The sequence below is a fragment of the Myotis myotis genome, unplaced genomic scaffold, assembly GCF_014108235.1.
Source record: "Myotis myotis isolate mMyoMyo1 unplaced genomic scaffold, mMyoMyo1.p scaffold_m19_p_6, whole genome shotgun sequence".
NCBI lineage: Eukaryota > Metazoa > Chordata > Mammalia > Chiroptera > Vespertilionidae > Myotis > Myotis myotis.
The window spans coordinates 79,499,027-79,514,654 of NW_023416368.1; the positions used below are offsets into that span (position 1 = coordinate 79,499,027).

The 15,628-nt window shown below is 43.1% G+C and overlaps 2 protein-coding genes across 6 annotated transcripts in view; one reads left to right on the top strand and one right to left on the bottom strand.

Annotated features, from left to right (window-relative positions):
• LOC118658314 (zinc finger protein 555-like) overlaps positions 1-15,628 on the top strand; it is a 51,372-nt gene that overhangs the window by 35,165 nt on the left and 579 nt on the right. The gene's annotated exons all lie outside the window — the stretch shown is intronic.
• Positions 467-15,553, bottom strand: ZNF77 (zinc finger protein 77). 5 transcript variants are annotated; one of them, XM_036313697.1, is made up of 5 exons: positions 15,330-15,553; positions 13,992-14,033; positions 4,200-4,326; positions 3,054-3,243; positions 467-2,656 (listed from the first exon to the last, which is right to left on the bottom strand). In XM_036313697.1, exons 1-5 carry the CDS (start codon positions 15,330-15,332, stop codon positions 1,213-1,215), a joined length of 1,806 nt encoding a protein of 601 aa, XP_036169590.1. In that variant the 5' UTR covers positions 15,333-15,553; the 3' UTR covers positions 467-1,212. The 5 variants fall into 5 exon arrangements, with proteins under 5 accessions (XP_036169590.1, XP_036169592.1, XP_036169593.1 ...); XM_036313699.1 differs by having other exon boundaries at positions 4,200-4,437; positions 15,330-15,503; XM_036313700.1 differs by lacking the exon at positions 13,992-14,033.

Genomic DNA, 15,628 nt, shown 5'->3' on the forward strand with positions numbered 1-15,628 from the left:
GAATCTCGGAGGGAAGGTGGGGAAGGGTTGGTGGGTGGGAGGTAATCAACCAAAGACCTTATATGCAAATATGCATAACCCATGGACACAGACAGTGGGGTGGTGAGGGTCTGGGGTGGGCTGGAGGGTGACAATGGGGGGAAAGGGGGACATATGTAATACTTTCAACAGTACAGATTTTTTTTTTAAGTACATATGTTGTTACTTAATGTGATCAGTAGATCAATGAGTAAAGTTACTAAGGAAAAATAAAAATAAAATTACATCGTTTCACATAAAAAAAAAAAAACCACTTAATCTAATCACTATGCTGTTACATCTGAAACTAACACAAAATAATATTGAATGTAAACTGTAATTTAAAAAAACTTTTTACATTTTAAATATTTTAAAAGAGCAAAATATAAAAGGGATAATATCTTTAACACTCAGAATTTAGAAATATAAACAAAATTTTGCCATTTTATTTTAATTTTTAAAAAAATGTTTTTATTGATTTCAGAGAAGGGAAAGGGAGAGAGAGAGAATCACTGATTTGTTGCCTTCTTCATGCCCCAGACTGGGGAATGAGCCTGAAACCTGGGCATGTGCCATGAACAGAATTGAACCATGACCTCTTGGTTCATAGGTCGATGCTCAACCACTGAGCAACACTGGCCAGGCAAAATTTTGCTATTTAAAAAAAAAAAAAAGGGGAGTCCCAGCAACTCTTAACTGTTGATGATATTCAGCAAATTACTTTGGCTTTCTGAGCCTGTTTTCCCAACTGTAAATTTGACTTAAAAAATCACTAAATTATGAAAAAAAAAAGTCCAAGGTAATAAAATATGTGTAGTATTTTAGGGACAAAGAGAAATATTTCTTGTCTGAAGTTTTCATATCAGCAACATGAACCAGAAATTAATATACTGGAAATCACTGTTAAGGATGAGCTATTTACAAAGTCAATATCATATTTACAATAATTAAAAGATTTCATTCCTGCTCTGAATTTTCATGTACAAAATAAGTGAAGTGCTATATCTGAAGATTTTTCCTTATTCTTTCCATCCATACAGTTTTATCTCCAGTGTGTTTGCTCACACCACAAATTTTAAAGGAAGAATGAAGGCATCCCATAGTTCTTGTATTCAGAGTTTCTGTTCACTATATGTCTTCACACGTGCCTGCAGATACTCAAGATACGTGAAAACCTTCCCACATTGCTGACATTCAGGTATTTTTTTCACTGTGCGTTCTCACATGTTTTCGCAGAGATGTGGGATACCTGAATGCTTTCCCACATTGCTGACATTCATCAGGTTTCTCCCCAGTATGTGTCCTCACGTGTACCCGCAGGTTGTCAGGATACCTGAAGGTTTTCCCACACTCCTTACATTCATAGGGTTTCACCCCAGTGTGTGATCTCATATGTCCTTGAAGGGAGCAGAGACGACTGAAGGCTTTCCCACATTGCTGACACTCAAAGGGTCTCTCCCCACTGTGCATTCTCACATGTATTCGAAGGGATGAGAGAAAACTGTAGGATTTCCCACATTCTTTACATTCATAGGGTTTCACTCCACTGTGTATTCTCATGTGACCTTGAAAATGTTGAAGCTGCCTAAAAGCTTTCCCACACTCTTTACATTCATAGGACTTCTCCCCAGTGTGTGTTCTGACATGTTTTTGAAGGTAAGAGTGACTAGTGAAGGCTTTGCCACACTGCTGACATTCATAGGGTCTCTCCCCAGTGTGTGTCCTCACATGTACTCGCAGGGATGCAGCATATCTAAATGCTTTCCCACAGTGCTGACATTCACAGGGTCTCTCCCCAGTGTGTGTCCTCACATGTACTTGCAGGTTTGCAGGAAACCTGAAAGCTTTACCACATTGCTGACATTCATAGGGTTTCACTCCACTGTGTGTTCTTACATGCCCTCGAAGGGAGGAGTGACGACTAAAGGTTTTCCCACAGTGCTGACATACATAGGGTCTCTCCCCACTGTGTGTTCTTGCATGTTCTTGCAGATTTGTGAGGTACCTGTAGACTTTCCCACACTCCTTACATACATAGGGTTTCACTCCACTGTGTGTTCTCACATGTCTTCTAAAGTATTTAAGACTACTGAAAGCTTTCCCACATGCCTTACACTCATAGGATTTCTCTCCAGTGTGAGTTCTCACATGTCCTGTAAGGTAAAAGTAATACATAAAGGCTTTTCCACATACTTTGCACACATGGATTTTCTGTCCACACTGACCTCTCACATGTCCCCGAAAGGATGAGTGGCAGGTGAAAGCTTTTCCACATTTCTTACACTCAATAGAATTTTTATTACTGAGACTCTTCACATATTTCTTAGCTGCTCTCCCAGTATCCTGAGATTTATAGGGTTTCTCCACAAGATCAGTTTCCTCCTGAGTACTCAGGCATGAAACCAACCTGCAGGGTTGTCCACATTCCTCACAGGGATGAGGTTCATGTCCAATGGGAGACCTCTGCTGATTTATAAGGAAAGAACAATCCTTGAAGACTTTTCCACACTTAGTACATTTATAGTGTTTAACTCCAGGGATATGTGTCTCATCCACAAGAAGATCTGTGATCTGGTTCAGGGTGTCTCCACATTGGTTACCTTCCTTAGTTTCACAGAGACTCTCCACAAAATGACTTCTATTCAAAACAGGAAACAAACTATTAGTGATTAATGCTCATAAGTGATTTCTTTATTACAGATTATTGATGGTTCTAATGAGCAATATTTACCATTTTCAATGCACGGGTATGTTTTTGGTACTGTCTGCATTATTCCATCATGAAACAAGCTTATTGCTCTGGCTGAGCTAAAATAGGGCCATAACTTCCAGTGTTTCTTACATATGGGGTCTCCTGATCATGGTTTCCTCTGAATTCTGTTTCAGACACTCAATAGCTACATCACATGTATGAAAATAGTGTCTTGTGAAAATTCTCTGAGTACCCTACTGATTAGCTAGCTAGGTTTTACTTTTTCTTTAATTTCAAGTTAGTCTAATACTGCTGAGATCCCCTGTTCCCCTGTTCCACTCACCCCAGATGCCTCTCTTGAGGTTGGTGCTCATCTGCAATGTTATAAACTGTGAAGTTTTCTCTAAAAGCAGACCAGGAATCACTCCTTATGAATTGTAGTATTTTCTCTTCACTGGATATTTCATTCTCCAAATTATCCTGCCCAGGACATGATGCTTGGGTTTTAACTTGAGTGAAACAATCTGTAACAACTGATAGCATAATTAGATTAAATTCCTGGGAAAGAAATGGTGAAATAAAGAACAATGTATGGATTTATTTTCATATACTGATCCAAAAGTATAAATAATTTTTATAAGGAAGAATAAGTTTATAAGCAAAGAAAAACTCTAAAGCCCTTTGCTATTTGGGACTTTGACAATAATAGGAAAAGTGAGTCAAAATGGCAGCCTGGTCACTAAGAAATACTATAAAAAAAAGATAAAGACCAAATAAATATAAATGTTATAAAAATGCAAAGTAGGGAGGAACAGCAGAATGCACATGCCCAAATGTTCCCTTTACAGGAGATGCCAAAGTCTTCCCAAATGAGTGAGGATACAATAAAAAGTCCAACAGGAATGCAGGGTAAATGTAAAACGTCTCCCTCTCAAACACAGGGTGAGTCACGGTTCTAACAGATTTGTCCAAATAGCAATCCCTTATCCAGAATCTATTCCTCCTGCGGGTTGTTCTCTGAAGTTCTCCAACACAGAGGCCCTTAAAGGAAGCCTTTCTTCACAGCCCCCAGCTGCCATTAGGAGATTGATGGTGTGTTTGGCTGATGTCCTGCCCCTGGAGAAACGGTCCTCATGATGGAGGATGGAGGGCAACACACAATCTATGAGAAGGGCCCATACTTGGGCTTTATGGGTGAGAACCATAAAGCTGTTTCCACAGCAAACTGGAGACTATGCTCATTCTTAGAAAAATTAGGGGGCCTCAGACTGTTGTTCAAGGGAAATAAAAAGTCAACTTAATATATAAAACTTTTTTTTATCATGAAAAAGATATTTGACTCTAGATATGTTCCATGAAGACTTGGATTACATGAGTCTTTTTTTTTTTTTTTAAACATATTGCCCTTCCTTGGACCCAATAAAAAAAGAACAATTGTAAGAAATACTTTTTCCTTAAAAGACTAAGTGAGGGATAAAGCCATCCTTACCCACTGAGGCCAGGTTCCTGAAGGTCTCTAGCATCACTTCTCTGTAGAGCTTCCTCTGAGCACCATCCAGCAAAGCCCACTCTTCCCGAGTGAAGCACACAGCCACATCCGCAAAGACCACCGTGTCCTGAAACATCCCACATATTCTGTTTCAACAGGGCACCTCTTCACCAGCATGTGCAGGAGGATAGGGGAGGCTGGAACAGAACTCAATTCCTAGGACACCTAAGCTCATGCTCTTTTGGGAAATGACAATAAGCAAGCAAATAAAATGCATTATAGTCAATAGTAGTAAGAGCTTGGAACTATGAAGCAAAGTACAAGAACAAGTGATATAAACTTATCCTATATAATAAAAGCGTAGTATGCAAATTTTCCCTGCAACTAGGAGTTCCTCCGGGAGTTCGACCAGGGGTGGGGCTGGCCCAGGGGAAAGGAGGCAGGCCCTGGCCAGCAGCCAGCAGCTACTAAGGACTCTACCTGTGCATGAATTTTGTGCACTGAGCCTCTAGTCCAGCGGTTCTCAACCTGTGGATCGCAACCCCTTTGGGGTCAAACGACCCTTTCACAGGGGTCGCCTAAGACCATCGGAAAACACATACATAATTACATATTGTTTTGTGATTAATCACTATGCTTTAATTATGTTCAATTTGTAACAATGAAATTGGGGGTCACGGGGGTCACCACAACATGAGGAACTATATTAAAGGGTTGCGGCATTAGGAAGGTTGAGAATCACTGCTCTAGTCCATACATAATTTAAAGGCATGGCTTTTACTGTTATATAGCAGATTCCGAGTATGTTAAAGACTGAAAATGAGTCCTGGCTGGTTTTTCTCAGTGGTTAGAGCATCAGCTTGTGGACCTAAGGGTCTTGGGTTCCATTCCTTTCAAGGGCACATGCTCCAGTTGCAGGTATGCTGTAGGGGGTATGCAGGAGGCAGCCTATCAATGGTTCTCGAATCATTGATGTCCCTCTCCTTTCCTCTTTGAAATCAATAAGAAATATATATATCTCAATAGAAAAAAATATCCTGGGGTGAGGATTAAAAAAAAGACTGAAGATGAAGTCATTGTTCAGATAATGTAGAATCAGATACTTGGCTCCTCAATAGTTATTGTCAGCTCCAAGACCTAGAACCAGGATGTCAGACAGTCATGAACACTGAGATTTCCAATGCTGCTTGATCTAAACAGCTCTCACCTTGTAAGTCAACACTGTTCTGGAGCCTGGTCTAGTCCCCTCATATCTGACAGAGGCAGAGACACAACCCCTCCCCCGATGAGGTGAACACTGTGGGCATAGGTGTAGGCCAAGCCTGGGGCCTGGCACACCGGTTGGGTAAAAGGGGAACTTGGTTTCTGAAGAAACTTTCAAGCCAGCACGGCCTCGCAAATAAACAACCTTGTGCCTGGAATATGAGAAAAATCGTCCCACAAAGAAGAATTACTGAAGGATCTAATGGTAATAGAGCTAAAGGCGACTCTAACAGAGAGAAAAAAACTACCTAATGTGTATTTTAGAGCAATGTTGGGTTGGATGACATCACATCAATAAAATAAAGGGCAAAAAATTATTTTAAAAGTTGAAATTTTTAAAAACTGTGTTCTTTCAAAATCTAAAAACAAAAACAAAAAACCACACAAAACCAAACCCACAATTGTATCAGGCACAAAAAAGGTAACACTACATCAACCAGGGTTAAACTAGGAATTGCTAATCACATACCTGATACCAGACATAAATACATACAGAAAACTCACAGGACCACAATTTTTAAAAAGGCAACAAGATAAAGACAAATAATATAATTAAATAATGGGCAAAGAATGTGAGCAGATACTTCTTAAAAGGAAAAATTCATATGGCCAATAAGCACCTAAAAGATTCTAGCCATTAGTCATCAAGAAAATGCAAGTCAAAACTAAAGCAGGTATCTGTTCACACTACTAAGATGGCTGTGAGACAAGTACTGGTGAGGATGTGAGGAAGTCAGAATCCTCACACATAGCTTATGGGAAGCAAAGTAGTGAAGCCACCTTGGAAGACAGCCCCGCAGGTCCTCAAAATGATGAACATGGCTACCACAAAACATAGCAATTCCACTCCTGTGTGTTTACACAACCAAGAGAAGGAAAAACAAATATCAACACAAAACTAGTAAAGGGTGTCCCAAAATTCACGCAAGAAGTAATTTTGGCCCTAACCAGTTTGGCTCAGTGGATAGAGCATCGGCCTGTGGACTGAAGGGTCCCAGGTTTGATTCTGGTCAAGGGCATGTACCATGGTTGCGGCACATCCCCAGTAGGGGGTGTGCAGGAGGCAGCTGATCTATGTTTCTAACTCTCTATCCCTCTCCCTCCCTCTCTGTAAAAAAATCAATGAAATATTTTTTTAAAAAAAGTAATTTTGATAGAAAACACAGGTTTATAATTAAAAATTGTAAATTTTTTATTGATTCATAAAGTATACAGTATAGGGTTATGTATGGAATAGCATATCGGGTAAATGGCCTCCACGGCTTTGTTGGCACATACGCACTCTTGTTGAAATTTTCCATGACCGTTTTGCATAAATGTGGCTGAATTTTGATGAGGCTCATTTTCATCTTGATGGCTTGGTTAATCGACAAAATTGTCGCATTTGGGATTCAGAAAATCCATGAGTGATTGTTGAGAAACAAATGCATCCACAACATGTCACTGGTGCGGATTTTGGGCTGGAGACATCATCAGACCATTCTTCTTCGAAAATGTGGCTGCTCAGGCAATAACAAAAGAGGGTGTATGTGCCAGCAAAGCCATGGAGACCATTTACCCGATATGCTATTCCATACATAACCCTATACTGTATACTTTATGAATCAATAAAAAATTTACAATTTTTAATTATAAACCTGTGTTTTCTATCAAAAGTAATTCTTGCGTGAATTTTGGGACACCCTTTATTTCTCTTCCCCTCTCCCTTCCTCTCTCTGAAGTCAATCTATAATAATAAAAGCGTGATATGCTAATTAGACTGGACATCCTTCTAGACCAGCGGTTCTCAACCTGTGGGTCGCAACCCCTCTGGGGTCAAATGACCCTATACAGGGGTCTCCTAAGACCATCGGAAAACACATATATAATTACATATTGTTTTTGTGATTAATCACTATGCTTTAATTATGTTCAATTTGTAGCAATGAAATTGGGGGTCACCACAACATGAGGAACTATATTAAAGGGTCGCGGCATTAGGAAGGTTGAGAACCACTGTTCTAGACGAAGCCAGGGCTGCGAGGGAAGCCCGATCCCAGGTGCCTGATCCCAGGTGCCTGCTGGTGGCTGGAGGGAAGCCTGGGTCCCGGGTGCCAGAGGGAAGCTGGTGCTGGCAGCCAGGGGGAAGGAAGACCTACTCTTGCACAAATTTCATGCATTGGCCTCTAGTAAAAATATATTAAAAAAAAAAAGACTATGTCTCTGTAGCAAAAAGGGGATGTGGGTGTGATATATAGGGTGTCCCCCAAAAATGTATATATACTTTATCAGCTGATAACTCAGTTTTCACTCCTTTTCAGATTTAACTGATTTAAAATAATGGGTGAAGCCAGACTAAGCTTTGAACAAAGAAAATTTATTCTAAAGTGCCACTAGACTTTTTTAATGGGGATACATCAACTTTATCTACAGTACAAAACTGGCAACAGTCGACAAATTGAGGGCACACAAATACAAATGAAATAATTCCTAATGTTTGCGATCCATTGCTTGGCATTATCAGCAGAGCCTGGACTAGAACAGTCATCAGTTTGAAAACAGGCATTGGAAAAAAAAAATTAGTCATTTCTGTATATTCTTTTAAAATTTGAAAACGAGCTGTATGTTAATAAACACGGACTTTATAATCATTCAAAGTGCATATACACTTTTGGGGATACCTTAAGAGAAAAGAAGAGGCAGGTGCTAACGCGAGTAACTTGTAGCCACGTGGCATGTGCTTGTTAAAGGCCGTAAATAACTAATGGGCCCGCTGGTCTGTACAGTAATATTCCTTCCAGGTGATAGGAACCTACTCATCAAGAGGTGAACTGGTGCTCAGCTAGCTTCCCGGTGATGGCATGGCCATGCTAAGTAATGAGAAAAATCTAGGCTAACAGCTATGCTTCTTATTGTTACGTTAGACTGTCCTTTTTATACTTGCTTTTAAAAAGCCCTGGCCGGTGTTTCTCAGTGGTTAGAGCGTCAACCTGCACACCAAAGGGTCGCAGGTTCAATTCCTGATCAAGGGCAAGTACCTGGGTTGCAGGTTCAATCCCTGTCTTGGATCAGAGCCAGTGTGGAGGCAACCAATCGATGTGTCTTTCTCACCTCTCTCTCTCTCTCTCTCTCTCTCTCTCTCTATCTCTCTATCTCTCTCTCTCTCTCTCTCAATCCATAAATAAAAATTTTTAATGTCCTAATATAAGAATAATTACACAATTCTGTAAATATGCCAGATACCAATGAATTCTATAAATTAAACAGGTAAACTTTATAGTATGTAAATTATATCTCATATAAAACTGTTGTTAAAAAGTTCAGACAGGGAGAGAACCAAGATGGTGGCATAGGTTAACACCGGAGATTGCTGCCTTGAACAACCAAATCAAAACACACCTAAAAGACGGAACGGACATCATCCAGAACCACAGGAAGGCTGGCTGAGTGGAAATTCTACAACTAGGAGGAAAGAGAATATCATACCCAGACTCAGAGGAGGCGCAGTGCTGAAGTGAAATACTCAGGTGTGGAGTGCACGCGGAGCGGGCTGGAGGTGGAGGGCGCGGTTGGTGCTTTCAATCGGGAGGGAGTCTCAGATTCTGAGCTCCAGAGCCAGGCGAGTCTCTAGGGACCCAGACTCAAACGGGAGAAGCGGGACTGTCTGGCTTAGGTCGGAACTCGAAGGCAGCTTTCTCTCTGAGGTTTGCAGCGGTTGCTGGGACTCTGTGAGGCAGAGCCCCTAGGGACGGAACTGAGCAGCCATAACTGCTCTCTCCGGCCCACCCTGTTGATCCCGAGCCCGAGCAACCCACCTGCCCCGCCCAAGCCCTGCGCAGAGCCATTTGCCAGATAGCCTCAGGCAAAGGCTAGATTAGCACCTCCCCAGAGGACAGAAGTTTTCCCAATGCAGACACAGCTGATTCTCACAGCCAGCTGGCCTGGAGGTCAAATCCCCGTAGTATTAACTACAACAATCAAGGCTTAACTACGGGAGGACTGCACACAAAGACCACTAGGAGGTGCACCAAGAAAGCATAAAAAAATGCGGAGACAAAGAAGACAAAACTGTCAATGGAGGATATTGAGTTCAGAACCACACTTTTAAGGTCTCTCAAGAACTGTCTAGAAGCCGCTGATAAACTTAATGAGATCCTCAACAAATCTAATGAGACCCTTGATGTTATGATAAAGAACCAACTAGAAATTGAACATACACGGACTGAAATAACGAATATTATACAGACTCCCAACAGCAGACCAGAGGACTGCAGGAATCAAGGCAAAGATTTGAAATGCGAAGAAGCTAAAAACACCCAACCGGAAAAGCAAAATGAAAAAAGAATCCGAAAATACGAAGATAGTGTAAGGAGCCTCTGGGACAGCTTCAAGCGTACCAACATCAGAATTATAGGGGGGCCAGAAGATGAGAGAGACCAAGATATTGAAAACCTATTTGAAGAAATAATGACAGAAAACTTCCCCCACCTGGTGAAAGAAATAGACTTACAAGTCCAGGAAGCGCAGAGAACCCCAAACAAAAGGAATCCAAAGAGGACCACACCAAGACACATCATAATTAAAATGCCAAGAGCAAAAGACAAAGAGAGAATCTTAAAAACAGCAAGAGAAAGAAACTCAGTTACCTACAAGGGAATACCCATACGACTGTCAGCTGATTTCTCAACAGAAACTTTGCAGGCCAGAAGGGAATGGCAAGAAATATTCAAAGTGATGAATACCAAGAACCTACAACCAAGATTACTTTATCCAGCAAAGCTATCATTCAGAAATGAAGGTCAGATAAAGAGCTTCACAGATAAGGAAAAGCTAAAGGAGTTCATCACCACCAAACCAGTATTATATGAAATGCTGAAAGGTATCCTTTAAGAAGAGGAAGAAGAAGAAAAAGGTAAAGATACAAATTATGAACAACAAACATGCATCTATCAACAAGTGAATCTAAGAATCAAGTGAATAAATAATCTGGTGATCATAATAGAATCAGGGACATAGAAAGGGAATGGACTGACTATTCTTGGGGGGGAAAGGGGTGTGGGAGATGCGGGAAGAGACTGGACAAAAATCGTGCACCTATGGATGAGGACAGTGGGTGGGGAGTGAGGGCGGATGGTGGGGCGGGAACTGGGAGGAGGGGAGTTATGGGGGGAAAAAAGAGGAACAAATGTAATAATCTGAACAATAAAGATTTAATTAAGAAAAAAAAAAAAAGTTCAGATAGCCCTGGCCTGGTGTCTCAGTTGATTGGAGCATCATCCCATACACCAAAGGGTTGTGGGTTCGATTCCCAGTCAGGGCACATACCTAGGTTGCAGGTTGGAGCCCAGGTCAGGGGGCATACAGGATCCATGTTTCTCTCTCTCACCAGAATAGAACCTGAAACCGTTTGGTGCACAGGACGAAGATCAATCATCTGAGCCACTCCAGCTGAGCTATTTTATTATTTTCCATATGAATAACTGTAAATCTGTTTTTGCCCCACCCTGTATATCCTCCTTAAACTAATGGCATTTTCATTCAAATTCCATTGAATTTAACCAAATAAATTAAGAGTAGGAAAATGGAACAAAATTTCAGATGTTTCATAGATTAAATACACCGAGGAGCTATTACCACTTATGGGAAGAGATGTTTTTTAATATTAGATGTAATGGGATAAATGTATAGAAATCAGTAAACATACCTGAGATGACACAAGAGGACACCTGAGAATGTCTGTGTTCTTTAAAGAAACAAAACCAGCTGATTCTACTATCCCCACATACTAAATGCAATTCTCAAAGGGTTCCTCGGCCAGGTACTAAATATTCAAAAATCGGCGGTTCAGGGGCAGGGAGTGGGATGGTGGAGGTCAATGGAGGAGAAAGGGGGGGAATCTGCAATATTTTCAACAATAAAAATAAATTTAAATAAATAATCAGCGATTCCAAATTGTAGGGAAAAAAACCAGAGTATTACCAAGACCAGAAAGGGACAATTCAAAAAAATATTCAAAGGCAACGACATTCATAAATATAGAGGCAAAAGGAGTTTTAAAAGGCAATCTAGCCCTAACTGGTTTGGCTCAGTGGATAGAGTGTCGGCCTGCGGACTGAAAGGTCCCAGGTTCGATTCCGGTCAAGGGCATGTACCTGGGTTGCGGGCACATCTCCAGTAGGAGGTATGCAGGAGGCAGCTGATCGATGTTTCTCTCTCACCGATGTTTCTGACTCTCTATCCCTCTCCCTTCCTCTCTGTGAAAAAATCAATAAAATATATTTTTTAAAAAATAAATAAAATAAAAGGCAATCTAGCCCGGCTGGTGTGGCTCAGTGATTGAACGTCAGCCTATGAACCAGGAGGTCATGGTTCATTCAGCTCCTGGTCAGGGCACATGACCCGGTTGCAGCCTTGATTCCCAGTGTGGGGGGTGTGCAGGAGGCAGCCAATCAATGATTATCTCTCATCATTGATGTCTCTCTCTCCCTTCCTCTTGGAAATATAAAAAACCAACATACTTTTTTAAAAAAAGACAGTCTAGTCTAGCCCTAGTCGGTTTGGTGCAGTGGATAGATCATCAGCCTGCAGCCTGAAGGGTCCCGGGTTCGATTGCAAGGTCCATCCCCAGCCCAGTCAGGGTGCATTCAGGAGGCAACCAATCAACATGTTTCTCTCTCTCTCTGTCTCTCCCTCTCCCACTCTCTCTAAAAATCAATGGAAAAATATCCTTGAGTGAGGATTAACAAAAAATCTAATAAATGAATAAAAAGAATATTAACTCAAAACCAAGTTCATTTCATTCCAGAAAGGCAAGATGGAGTAAATATTGATTGTTTGCCCTAGCCAGTTTTGCTCAGTGGATAGAGTGTTGGCCTGCGGACTGAAGGGTCTCAGGTTCGATTGCGGTCAAGAGCACAGGCCCGGGTTGTGGGCTCGATCCCCAGTAGGGGTCGTGCAGGAGGCAGCCAATCAATTATTCTCTCTCATCATTGATATCTCTATCTCTCCCTCTCCCTTCCTCTCTGAAATCAATATATATACATATATATGTGTGAATATATATATATATATATACTAAAAATGCTTTTTAAAAATATTGATTGTTCAATGAGTACAATTTATCCCATTCATGAAAAAAAGGCACACTAACCATAAGCTTCCAGTCTATAGATGCTGAGGACATGCTGGTCTCATGTCACTGCTCATTGATGACAATACAACTTAAAGACAAGAAGGGAACAATCAGAAAGAAATGGTATCTACATAAAGCCCAGAGACAACTTCCTATTTAACAGTGAAATGTTACAACTGTTCCCTCTGAGATCAGGAACAAAAGGTGAGAAAGGGCATGTATATGATTGTACACCTGTGAAAGCCTAGCCAGTGCAGCGATGAAAAACAACAATGTGGGAAAAGACTTACAAAGGGAAAACACTAAACTTCACTAGTACCAGATGAAAAGATTTAGTATTTAGAAATCTCCCAATTCTACAGACAAATTATTAACTTAAAACTGATCATAGCAGGGGTATTGGTTAAAATACATTATTAAAAAATCAGTATCATCACCAATAATACATCTGATAACGGGTTAATATCCAAAATTATAAAGAACTCTATGTAACTCAACACACACACACACAAAATCCAATTAAAAAAATGGATGCCCAGGTGGCGTGGCTCAGTGGTTGAGCGTTGACCTATGAACCAGGAAGTCACAGTTTGATTCCCGGTCGGGGCACATACTCAGGTTGTGGACAGGAGGCAATCAATGACTCTCTCATCATTGATGTTTCTATCTCTCTCTCCCTCTCCCTTCCTCTCTCGCAAATCAATAAAAAAAATATATTAAAAAAAATGGGCAAAGGACCTAAACAGACAGTTTTCCAAAGAGGACATGAAACATGAAAAGATGCTCAAAGTCACTAATCATCAGAGAGATGCAAATTAAAACCAAAATGAGATCACCTCATACCAGTCGGAATACCTGTGTGCATGTTCCCTACAATTATTATTATCTAAAATATATATATATATATATATATATGTATATATATATATATAATTTTAGTCCAAAGCCGATGCCACACCCAAGACCATTGAAATCTCTGGGGTGGGACAAAGGCATTGTTAGCTTTTTGTTGTTGTTAATCCTCACTGGAGGATATTTTTTCTATTGAGTTTTTGTTTTGTTCTTTTAGAGAGAGAGAGTGGAAGGGAGAGGGAGAGATAGAGAGAAACATCAATGTGAGAGAGAGACATCAATTGGTTGCCTCCCACACACACCCTGACCAGAGCCAGGGATTGAGCCTGCAAATGAGTACATGCCCTTGACTGGGATCGAACCCAGGACCCTTCACAGTCTTACTCAGTCTGCACAAATCACACTTAACTCCAGCAACTCTGTGGATGATGCAAAACCCAACTATAACAAGTCATAATTTACAACATTTGCATTAATCTTTGACATCAAGTGTCACAGACTCTGCACCCTGAATGGAAGCGTCACTATGGTTTTTATGAATCTTTTTACTGTGGATCTCCACTAACCTTGCATGAAGGTGGGAAGCTGTGTGCATGTTCCCCGCGATCCTATAGAAGAGAGGACGTTTACTCTATCTGAAACACTTTCTCAGAGGCACCTCTGGTTAAGTGGGGGAATAATATGAGTCAGCAGGACGGACAAAGACCTGAGACACCGAGCCACCCTCACTCACGTGAAGAAACCCGAGGCTGGAATAAGGGAAAGCTCCTAGCGCCGAGCTGGACACAGAAGAGGCGGCACAGGCGCCAGGTGACAATGCTGACTCAATCCTTCCTGACCCTGTTCTCTTGGAACATCCACGGAAGGTGGAAGGAACCGCCCCAACCACCTGCTCTGGAAAAAGGCACATTGCAGGAGCCACCGACTTAGGTAAGACTCAGATGTCTCCACGTTTACCTCTGACAGCCCAGAGGCAGGCAGACACCCACATCCCCATTCTCTGGCCCTGAATGGTCGGCTGTATGTTCCTCCAAGCAGAGCTTGGCTGAGCTGCTCTCCGGACCCCAGAGCCCTGAACTCAGGCCTGTCCGCCGCCGCAGCCCAGACACCCTCTCCTGAGGACACGCTGGCCTCCGGGGGCTGCTCTCCCAACCACACCAGTCCCTCCTACCTTTGTTGACTCCTCTCCATAAAAGCAAGACTCGAAAGCCCACTCCTGAGACCCCCGCAGGTGGCACGGCCTGAGAGTGCTCCCCGCTGCCCAGCCTCTGCCCAAGTGCAGTCCCCTCTCCGCCCTGCGCAGGAACTCTTCCGAATGAAAATCTCTCCTTACAAAGCTTGGACTTTTTCAAACTTCACGGGCTTGACCAAGTGGTCACAATTTCCCACCTTTTACCCAAGCTTTCCTAGTTTATGTCCTCCCGACAGCCGCAGGCACTGTCCCCATCCTGTCTGAACAAGCACGGAGGCGCCGACACAGCCCGCTGACCGGAGCTGAGTGCGCTGACCACAGCGTGGCAGGTGCCGTCACGCCGCCTTCCCGCTGCCCCTCCTGCCTCGGAGAAGAAAAGCCCGTTTCTCCCTGGAGGCGGCACAGCTGGGTCCCAGCCTGTCCCCACTGCACAGTCTGAACCAAGTCCGATTCGACGTTATCTCTCGGGTCCAGCTCAGGTCCGCCCCGGCGTCCATCCCGCCCCCAGCCCCTGGCCGCCCGCGATGGCGGCCGGCTGGTCCTCCCTCGGTCCCCCAGCTCGGCCAAGGCCTCGGCGCCGGGACACGACGCCGGCCCAGCCCGCCACCGAGAAAGGACACTCGGGAGGATTGGGGGAGTGGGGGCCGCGCGGCTTCCAGCCGGTCCGAACCAACACAGCCCAGCCCGGCCTCGGCCCGCTCCGCGCACTCACCATCTCGCGACCTGCTCCGGGCTCTCGGGCGGCGTCCTCTCCGCAGCCCGGGAAGTGGGACAAGATGACAGGAACCCAGGGCCCCGCGCGGACCCGAGAGCGCCTCCGCCGCCGGAGACCTCGGCGCAGATCGGCAGCGCCCGCTCCGGGTGAACGCGCGGCCCCCCCGCTGATTGGACGGGGCTGCAGGCTGGCCCTTCCTGAGGACCCTGATTGGGCACAACTCCGTCACGCCACCAGGCCGTAATTGGACAGTTTCTGAGGACCCCCCCTTCCCATGTCTTGATTGGGCAGCCCCT

What these genes read in the sequence shown, in the direction of transcription:
- ZNF77 (XM_036313697.1), bottom strand. An exon ending in CAGGAACCTGGCCTCAGTGG is followed by an intron (nt 3,244 to 4,199) that starts GTAAGGATGGCT and finishes TTATGCTATCAG; the next exon opens with TTGTTACAGATTGTTTCACT. An exon ending in CCTCAAGAGAGGCATCTGGG is followed by an intron (nt 2,657 to 3,053) that starts GTGAGTGGAACA and finishes TGTTTTGAATAG; the next exon opens with AAGTCATTTTGTGGAGAGTC.